The 10670-nt window shown below is 43.7% G+C and overlaps 1 protein-coding gene across 1 annotated transcript; it reads right to left on the bottom strand.

The window, feature by feature from the left end:
* Positions 1-3291: 3291 nt before the first annotated feature.
* LOC139409543 (fetuin-B) lies at positions 3292-9644 on the bottom strand. Its single transcript, XM_071154847.1, is given in 10 exon segments — positions 3292-3879; positions 3881-3949; positions 4377-4475; positions 4690-4803; positions 7942-8108; positions 8303-8381; positions 8923-9036; positions 9452-9543; positions 9546-9612; positions 9615-9644. Coding segments are annotated over 10 exon segments (1035 nt in total). The 3' UTR covers positions 3292-3675.
* Positions 9645-10670: the final 1026 nt, after the last annotated feature.

The raw sequence follows: 10670 nt of genomic DNA, 5'->3' as shown, positions 1-10670 counted from the left end.
TACCATTCCAGTGTTTAATTGCTATATTGTAATTACTTCGCCACCATGGCCTATTTATTTCCTTAACTTACCTCATTTGCACTCAGTGTATATAGACTTTTTATTTGTTTTCTTTTGTTCTACTGTATTATTGACTGTATGTTTTGTTTATTCCATGTGTAACTCTGTGTTGTTGTACAGTGCCTTGCGAAAGTATTCGCCCCCCTTGAACTTTGCGACCTTTTGCCACATTTCAGGCTTCAAACATAAAGATATAAAACTGTATTTTTTTGTGAAGAATCAACAACAAGTGGGACACAATCATGAAGTGGAAAGACATTTATTGGATATTTCAAACTTTTTTAACAAATCAAAAACTGAAAAATTGGGCGTGCAAAATTATTCAGCCCCTTTACTTTCAGTGCAGCAAACTCTCTCCAGAAGTTCAGTGAGGATCTCTGAATGATCCAATGTTGACCTAAATGACTAATGATGATAAATACAATCCACCTGTGTGTAATCAAGTCTCCGTATAAATGCACCTGCACTGTGATAGTCTCAGAGGTCCGTTAAAAGCGCAGAGAGCATCATGAAGAACAAGGAACACACCAGGCAGGTCCGAGATACTGTTGTGAAGAAGTTTAAAGCCGGATTTGGATACAAAAGATTTCCCAAGCTTTAAACATCCCAAGGAGCACTGTGCAAGCGATAATATTGAAATGGAAGGAGTATCAGACCACTGCAAATCTACCAAGACCTGGCCGTCCCTCTAAACTTTCAGCTCATACAAGGAGAAGACTGATCAGAGATGCAGCCAAGAGGCCCATGATCACTCTGGATGAACTGCAGAGATCTACAGCTGAGGTGGGAGACTCTGTCCATAGGACAACAATCAGTCGTATATTGCACAAATCTGGCCTTTATGGAAGAGTGGCAAGAAGAAAGCCATTTCTTAAAGATATCCATAAAAAGTGTCGTTTAAAGTTTGCCACAAGCCACCTGGGAGACCCACCAAACATGTGGAAGAAGGTGCTCTGGTCAGATGAAACCAAAATTGAACTTTTTGGCAACAATGCAAAACGTTATGTTTGGCGTGAAAGCAACACAGCTGAACACACCATCCCCACTCTCAAACATGGTGGTGGCAGCATCATGGTTTGGGCGTGCTTTTCTTCAGCAGGGACAGGGAAGATGGTTAAAATTGATGGGAAGATGGATGGAGCCAAATACAGGACCATTCTGGAAGAAAACCTGATGGAGTCTGCAAAAGACCTGAGACTGGGACGGAGATTTGTCTTCCAACAAGACAATGATCCAAAACATAAAGCAAAATCTACAATGGAATGGTTCAAAAATAAACATATCCAGGTGTTAGAATGGCCAAGTCAAAGTCCAGACCTGAATCCAATCGAGAATCTGTGGAAAGAACTGAAAACTGCTGTTCACAAATGCTCTCCATCCAACCTCACTGAGCTCGAGCTGTTTTGCAAGGAGGAATGGGAAAAAAATTCAGTCTCTCTATGTGCAAAACTGATAGAGACATACCCCAAGCGACTTACAGCTATAATCGCAGCAAAAGGTGGCGCTACAAAGTATTAACTTAAGGGGGCTGAATAATTTTGCACGCCCAATTTTTCAGTTTTTGATTTGTTAAAAAAGTTTGAAATATCCAATAAATGTCATTCCACCTCATGATTGTGTCCCACTTGTTGTTGATTCTTCACAAAAAAATACAGTTTTATATCTTTATGTTTGAAGCCTGAAATGTGGCAAAAGGTCGCAAAGTTCAAGGGGGCCGAATACTTTCGCAAGGCACTGTATGTGTTGAATTGCTATGCTTAATCTTGGCCAGGTCGCAGTTGTAAGTGAGAACTTGTTCTCAACTAGCCTACCTGGTTAAATAAAAGTGTCATCAACTAGCCTACCTGGTTAAATAAAGGTGAAATACATTTTTTTTTTAAAGCCGACTTTTGTAACTTCCGCCGATGTGTTTTGCTTCTTGAGCGTCAATTATTTTGATAAATGGCATCGGGTATGAGCAAGTTGATACATAAATATAATAATATATATATATATTAATATACAGTTGATGTCAGAAGTTTACATACACTTAGGTTGGAGTCGTTAAAACTCGTTTTTCAACCACTCCACAAATTTCTTGTTAACAAACTATAGTTTTGGCAAGTCGGTTAGGACATCTACTTTAAGCATGACAAAAGTAATTTTTCCAACAATTGTTTACAGACAGATTATTTCACTTATAATTCAACTGTTTCACAATTACAGTGGGTCAGAAGTTTACATACACTAAGTTGACTGTGCCTTTAAACAGCTTGGAAAATTCCAGAAAATGATGTCATGGCTTCAGAAGCTTCTGATAGACTAATTGACATCATTTGAGTCAATTGGAGGTGTACCTGTGGATGTATTTCAAGGCCTACTTTCAAACTCAGTGCCTCTTTGCTTGACATCATGGGAAAATCAAAAGAAATCAGCCAAAACCTCCACAAGTCTGGTTCATCCTTGGGAGCAATTTCCAAATGCCTGAAGGTACCACGTTCATCTGTACAAACAATAGTACACAAGTATAAACACCATAGGACCACGCAGCCATCATACCACTCAGGAAGGAGACGTGTTCTGTCTCCTAGAGATGAAAGTACTTTGGTGCGAAAAGTGCAAATCAATCCCAGAACAACAGCAAAGGACCTTGTGAAGATGCTGGAGGACACCGGTACAAAAGTATCTATATCCACAGTAAAACAGTAAAACGAGTCCTATATCGACATAACCTGAAAGGCCGCTCAGCAAGGAAGAAGCCACTGCTCCAAACCGCCATAAAAAAGCCAGACTACGGTTTGCAACTGCACATTGGGACAAAGATCATTATTTTTGGAGAAATGTCCTCTGGTCTGATGACACAAAAATATAACTGTTTGGCCATAATGACCATCGTTATGTTTGGAGGAAAAACGGAGAGGCTTGCAAGCCGAAGAACACCATCCCAACCGTGAAGCACGGTGGTAGCAGCATCATGTTGTGGGGGTGCTCTCCTGCAGGAGGGGCTGGTGCACTTCACAAAATAGATGGCATCATGAGGTTGAATATAAGCTTGAAGCTCATTTAAAAACAGTACGGGACTTGAACCAGGAAGTAGGCAGGACGTTCATAGCATATTGGTCAATGTTGACGCATAGCTCCCTTCACCACAACATCCCATCTGCTGTACTACACTGGCAGGTTCTGATATATTTTTGAGAGTAATTTGGTTAACATCATGCTTTTGAAACACACACAGTTGCTCTTCACATCAGATGAAAACATTTTTAATGGTAAATTCAATTGGCTACAATCACACAATACATTATTATAACCACTGAAAATATTCTGTATACATTGTAGGCTAAACTATACATTTATTGCTCTGATAAATGTACTAACTATCATAGTTATTATCATACAGTACAATGTTGTGGAATTCTTTACGTATGTGATCTTGAGATAGCAGCAACGACAACAACAAAAAGGTGAACATTGTCCAGCTAGGGTAAAATAGGGGAAGTGTTTTGAGTCATCGTTCTTTCAGTTTTCCTTTGTTACCAAAGTAGCTTTGTATCTCAGGAAAGTGTCAATAAGCTGTTATTGCAGTAGCGGAAGATGTTAATCAATCAAATTGGAAACCTATCCAGTCCCAGGTTAGTTTTCCTCTTGGCTCAAATCAATCCTCTTGGCTGGACAGTTGCTTGCTGCTGCTGAGGCTCTTGGAGGCGGTGGCACATGAGGGGGAGGTAGAACCACCACTATACCCAATGAGCCCTTCAGTCTAGGGGAAGCCTGATTGGAGTTGGGGGGGGGGTGGTGGTGGTGCTCATAGGGATGCAAGTGTGTGTGCGCGTGTTTTATGGTCCTCATCTTCACTCTGATGCCCACTGTCTCCTCTGACATGGGCCTCCTCCGCTGCCTTGGCAGCCTGAGAGATGGACATAATAATGATAACTTTATTTGTAAAATCCAATTGAAATGGTATGCCCACTCCCAGATCAACCCCTTTCCCCCAGACCTAGACATAGTCTTGGGCTTGAGTTTAGACCACAATTTAGTCAGATCTGGATGGAACAAAAGCCTACATTGCATAGGTCTCCTCTGCTCAGTTATTGAGGTTACTATGACTACTATGCTGGTCTCTCAGTTACTGAGGTTACTATGACTACTATGTTGGTCTCTCAGTTACTGAGGTTACTATGACTACTATGTTGGTCTCTCAGTTACTGAGGTTACTATGACTACAATGCTGGTCTCTCAGTTACTGAGGTTTATATGACTACTATGTTGGTCTCTCAGTTACTGAGGTTACTATGTGGCATGGCAGTGATGGCACTGTTGTGGAAGATTCCTACCTCTGGTTCAAAGATTTCACACTTCACCTCGATGGGGAGTTTGGTCTGAAACGTGCCATCATCCAGAGTGGTGTGAGAGCCTGTGCAGAAGGCCTTGTGCTAGGCGACAGAAAACGGAATTGGATTGCTCAAATAGAGAAACACGATATGATGCTAGTGATCTCACTGAGACTGATGTGGTTCTACAGTAGTCTGCTTTCCTCTGCTGAATAGCTGTCAGCTTGCCACATACAAATCATGATTTTTGTTCCCTTTTCCCTATTTCAAAACATGTGATAGACAGTGTGTAGATGTAGCGTGGTACTGTACTCACTGCAAATTCACAGTCCATCATTTTACACTGGGTCAAATCGACGTCAGGAGTGTCCTTAGCACAGACCGTCTCTCTGATGGTGAACTCTACAAAATAGGCCGGACCCACCACCCACTGTGAAGACGAAGCAGTATACTTTGAACTTGAAATCTACTGAAGAAAAATATAAACGCAACAGATAAAGTGTTGGTCCCATATTTCATGAGCTGAAATAAAACATCCCAGAAATATTCCATATGCTCAAAACGCTTATTTAGCTAAAATTTTGTACACAAATTTGTTTTTGTTTTCAGATTTATCCTTTGCCAAGATAATCCATCTACCTGACAGGTGTGGCATATCAAGAAGCTGATTAAGCTGCATGATCATTACACAGGTGCACCTTGTGCTGGGGACAATAAAACGCCACTCTATTCTGTGCAATTTTATCACACAACACAATGCCACAGATGTCTCAAATTGGCATACTGGCTGCAGGAATGTCCACCAGGACTGTTGCCAGAGAATGTAATGCTCATTTCTCTACCATAAGCCGTCTCCAATGTCGTTTTAGAGAATTTGGCAGTATGTTCAACCGGCCTCACAACCGCAGACCACGTGTAACCACGCCAGCCAAGGACCTCCACATCCGGCTTCTTCACCTGTAGGATTGTCTGAGACCAGCCACCCAGGCAGCTGACTGAACTGTTGGTTTGCACAACCAAATAATTTTTGCACAAACTGCCAGAAACCGTCTCAGGGAAGCTCATCTGCATGCTCATCGTCCTCACTAGGGTCTTGACCTGACTGCAGTTTGGCGTCGTAACCGACTTCAGGCATGCTGGAGAAGTGTGCTCTTCCCGGATGAATCCCGGTTTCAACTGTACCGGGCAGATGGCAGACAACGTGTATGGCGTCGTGTGGGTGAGCGGTTAACTAATGTCAACATTGTGAAAAGAGATCCCTATGGTGGTGGTGGGGTTATGGTATGGGCAGGCATAAGCTATGGACAACGAGCGCAGTTGCATTTTATCGATGGCAGTTTGATTGCCATCGAGGTCCATTGTCGTGCCATTCATCCGTCACCATCACCTCATGTTTCAGCATGATAATGCACGGCCCCATGTCACAAGGATCTGTACACAAATCCTGGAAGTTAAATGTCCCAGTTCTTCCCTGGCCTGCAAAGTCACCATACATGTCACCCATTGAGCATGTTTGGGATGCTCTGGATCGACGTGTGTTCCAATTCCCGCCAATATCCAGCAACTTCGCACAGCCATTGAAGAGGAGTGGAACAACATTCCACAGGTCACAATCAACAGCCTGATCAACTCCATGCGAAGGAGATGTGTCACGCTGCATGAGGTAAATGATGGTCACACCAGATACTGGCTTGTTTTGATCCAAGCCCCTACCTTTTTTCTAAGGTTTCTGTGACCAACAGATTCCCAGTCATGTGAAATCCATAAATTAGGGCCTAATGCATTGATTTCAATTGACTGATTTCCTTTACATGAACTGTAACTCAGTAAAATCTTTGAAATTGTTTCATGTTGCGTTTTATATTTTTGTTCAGTGTAGTTTTATACAACATCAAGTTTTTAATTGTGAACGACACATCTATTCCCTTCAAATGACTCTTCTGATTTTTGTTTCTCCGTCTCATGATGGTGGATTACATTCTACTCCTCTCCAATAGCAAAACATTTCATATCTGACATACAGTTGAAGTCGGAAGTTTACATACACTTAAGTTGGAGTCATTAAAACTCGTTTTTCAACCACTCCACAAATTTCTTGTTAACAAACTATAGTTTTGACAAGTGGGTTAGGACATCTACTTTGTGCATGACATAAGTAATTTTTCAACTCACTGTATCACAATTCCAGTGGGTCAGAAATTTGACTGTGCCTTTAAACAGCTTGGAAAATTCCAGAAAATGATGTCATGGCTTTAGAAGCTTCTGATAGGCTAATTGACATCAATCATTTGAGTCAAATGGATGTGTACCTGTGGATGTATTTCAAGGCCTACCTTCAAACTCAGTGCCTCTTTGCTTGACATCATGGGAAAGAAATCAGCCAAGACCTTTTGTAGACCTCCACAAGTCTGGTTCATCCTTGGGAGCAATTTACAAACGCCTGAGGGCACCACATTCATCTGTACAAACAATAGTACGCAAGTACAAACACCATGGGACCATGCAGCCGTCACACTGCTCAGGAAGGAGATGTGTTCTGTCTCCTAGAGATGAATGTACTTTGGTGCGAAAAGTGCAAATCAATCCCAGAACAACAGCAAAGGACCTTGTGAAGATGCTGGAGGAAACAGGTACAAAAGTATCAATATCCACAGTAAAACGAGTCCTATATCGACATAACCTGAAAGGCCGCTCAGCAAGGAGAAGCCACTGCTCCAAAACCGCCATAAAAAAGCCAGACTACGGTTTGCAACTGCACATGGGGACAAAGATCGTGCTTTTTTGAGAAATGACCATAATGACCATTGTTATGTTTGGAGGAAAAAGGGGGAGGCTTGCAAGCTGAAGAACACCATCCCAACCGTGAAGCTCGGGGGTGGCAGCATCATGTTGTCGGGTGTGCTTTGATGCAGGAGGGACTTCACAAAATAGGTGGAATCATGAGGACGGAAAATGATGTGGTTATATCTCAAGACATCAGTCAGGAAGTTAAAGCTTGGTCGCAAATGGGTCTTACAAATGGACAATGACCCCAAGCATACTCCCAAAGTTGTGGCAAAATGGCCTAAGGATAATAAAGTCGAGGTATTGGAGTGGCCATCACAAAGCCCTGACCTCAATCCTATAGAAAATATGTGGGCAGAACTGAAAAAGTGTGTGCGTGCAAGGAGGCCTACAAACCTGACTCAGTTACACCAGCTCTGTCAGGAGGAATGGGACAAAATTCACCCAACTTATTGTGGGAAGCTTGTGGAAGGCTACCCGAAATGTTTGACCCAAGTTAAACCATTTAAAGGCAATGCTACCAAATTCAAATTGAGTGTATGTACATTTCTGAACCATTGGGAATGTGATGAAAGAAATACAAGCTGAAATTAATATTTCTCTCTACCATTATTCTGACATTTCACATTCTTAAAATAAAGTGGTGATCCTAACTGACCTAAGACAGAGCATTTTTACCAGGACTATCAGGAATTGTGAAAAACTGAGTTTAAATGTATTTGGCTAAGGTGTATGTACACTTCAAACTTCAGCTGTAGGTCTACAACAGGACGGTCTCACAGACCTGCATTCTAGCTCCTGTTACGTTGAGGAGGGTGAAGTAGTTTGGCAGACGATTCATTCTATTGTATTTCTGGAGGATCAGATTGGTCGTCTCCGCTAGGATGGGGTCATCCAGCTGCACTACTGTTGGACAGTCTGGGCACGTGTTGACGATGACCGTGACAGGCACTGAACACAAGGTCAAAGGTTAGGGGTTACAGTTCACTACAGGTCATCGCTACACGTTGGTGAAACCAAAGGTTCAATGCACCAGTAAGTCATTGAACTGAAAGGTTTTTGTGGTTACAGTAGCTACTGTATATTGTTCCTGACCTCATGACCTGACCAGTGAGCCCTACTGAGTCTATATAAACAGACTCTACCTTGTTGGATGGCACATTTATAGCTGCGCAGTTCCACACTCTTCCCAACAGAGATAGATGCCATACAATGCCCATACACCTGTGGAGTGGTAAGAGTTGTTTAATTCACAGATCCCCACTCCCTATAAGCCTAACTTCCCACTCCCTATAAGCCTAACTCCCCACTCCCTATAAGCCTAACTCCCCACTCCCTATAAGCCTAACTCCCCACTCCCTATAAGCCTAACTCCCCACTCCCTATAAGCCTAACTCCCCACTCCCTATAAGCCTAACTCCCCACTCCCTATAAGCCTAACTCCCCACTCCCTATAAGCCTAACTCCCCACTCCCTATAAGCCTAACTCCCCACTCCCTATAAGCCTAACTTCCCACTCCCTATAAGCCTAACTCCCCACTCCCTATAAGCCTAACTCCCCACTCCCTATAAGCCTAACTCCCCACTCCCTATAAGCCTAACTCCCCACTCCCTATAAGCCTAACTCCCCACTCCCTATAAGCCTAACTCCCCACTCCCTATAAGCCTAACTCCCCACTCCCTATAAGCCTAACTCCCCACTCCCTATAAGCCTAACTCCCCACTCCCTATAAACCCATACATCCATATATGGTAGACTGCTTACTGGTACGTTAGCTACATCCTTTACTTCACATTTCTTCCACGGCTTTTTGCTGATCACATGACACTTTGTCTCCAGCACGTCTATGGTCAGGTTGAACAGCACGCCTGCTCCTTCCTGGGGAGAGAGGTGGAGGTAGGGAGGCAGTTGCTCCACTAAAGGAGTGGAAAGCTCAACAATGCGTGCAATAGCAATTTAACAGCTCAAATACTCTCATTACTGACCAATTTACATGTATTTACTTTAGGGGGTATAGAGGATTTCGCAAACACTTTAGAACTTACCTCTCTTGGACACTAGAGGGCAGTATCAATTACTAATAGAGAACCATACAAGCTGTTGTGATTTGTAAAAACAGAAATTATACAACTGTACACAGCACCTTTACTCACCTTTTATCTTTTCTGTAAAATGTGTGCTCAAAAGACAGGAAAATAAAACCTCTTGCATTGTTTCATTAACTATAAAAACACTTTTATTAGACAGGGAAGAGTAGTACAGTTCAATACAGTAGCTAGTTGACTAGCCTCACCCCTGTCTACTGGCTGACATCATAGACTCTGTTGAGGCTGAGGATGAATCCTTCGGTGAGGTCAGAATTTATCTGGTCCAGGCCTTCCTCTGGACCTCTGGGCCCTGGCACCCCACCACGGGGGTCACCGAGGAGGGGCTACCCCCATGCCAACACACACACACAGGGCCACCAGCCACACACAGACTCACATCCTTACTGTACACAGCACCCCGTGTTAGCCTGGTCGCTAATGCTAATGAGGAAACGAGGCTAAAGAAGCTTGGGCTGCGTCCCGGGGGGCGTACTATACGCAGACTGAGAGGGGTAGGAGGAGAGGTAGTCCAAGGCCCCTACTGGGACTCAGCTAGTCAACTTTGCCCTCTTCCCCAGAGCACATGCAAATACAGCTTTATCTGCAGTTGACCAATTACTTTTCGTACATTTAAACATTGAGTGAGGGGTTTGGGCTCGGTGTGGAAATAGACAAATATTTGCCCTCACTCAATGGGGGGGGGGGGGGGGGCAGTAGCCTCGAGCTGCCTGTTGGGAAATCTGCAGGAATACTACCTACCGCCATTGTGACCTTAAGCAAAGAAACCTATGTACTCAACAGCCCCATGCTCTGCCACAGCCCATGCTCTGCCACAGCCCATGCTCTGCCACAGTCCCCCTGCTCTGCCACAGTCCCCCTGCTCTGCCACAGTCCCCATGCTCTGCCACAGTCCCATGCTCTGCCACAGCCCCATGCTCTGCCACAGTCCCATGCTCTGCTACAGTCCCATGCTCTGCTACAGTCCCATGCTCTGCCACAGTCCCATGCTCTGCCACAGTCCCATGCTCTGCCACAGTCCCATGCTCTGCCACAGTCCCATGCTCTGCCACAGTCCCCTGCTCTGCCACAGTCCCATGCTCTGCCACAGTCCCATGCTCTGCCAGTCTTTTAATGAAACATATAGCCTGGGTGCCAGTCCTTTTAATGAAACATGTAGCCTGGGTGCCAGTCTTTTAATGAAACATATAGCCTGGGTGCCAGTCCTTTTAATGAAACATGTAGCCTGGGTGCCAGTCTTTTAATGAAACATATAGCCTGGGTGCCAGTCTTTTAATGAAACATATAGCCTGGGTGCCAGTCTTTTAATGAAACATATAGCCTGGGTGCCAGTCTTTTAATGAAACATGTAGCCCGGGTGCCAGTCTTTTTCTGTTTAAGTAGTGAACTTGTCATTGACAAACAATG

Source organism: Oncorhynchus clarkii, chromosome 5, assembly GCF_045791955.1.
Source record: "Oncorhynchus clarkii lewisi isolate Uvic-CL-2024 chromosome 5, UVic_Ocla_1.0, whole genome shotgun sequence".
In the NCBI taxonomy this organism is placed as follows: Eukaryota; Metazoa; Chordata; class Actinopteri; order Salmoniformes; family Salmonidae; genus Oncorhynchus; species Oncorhynchus clarkii.
This window is presented reverse-complemented; position numbering and strand designations above follow the sequence as displayed.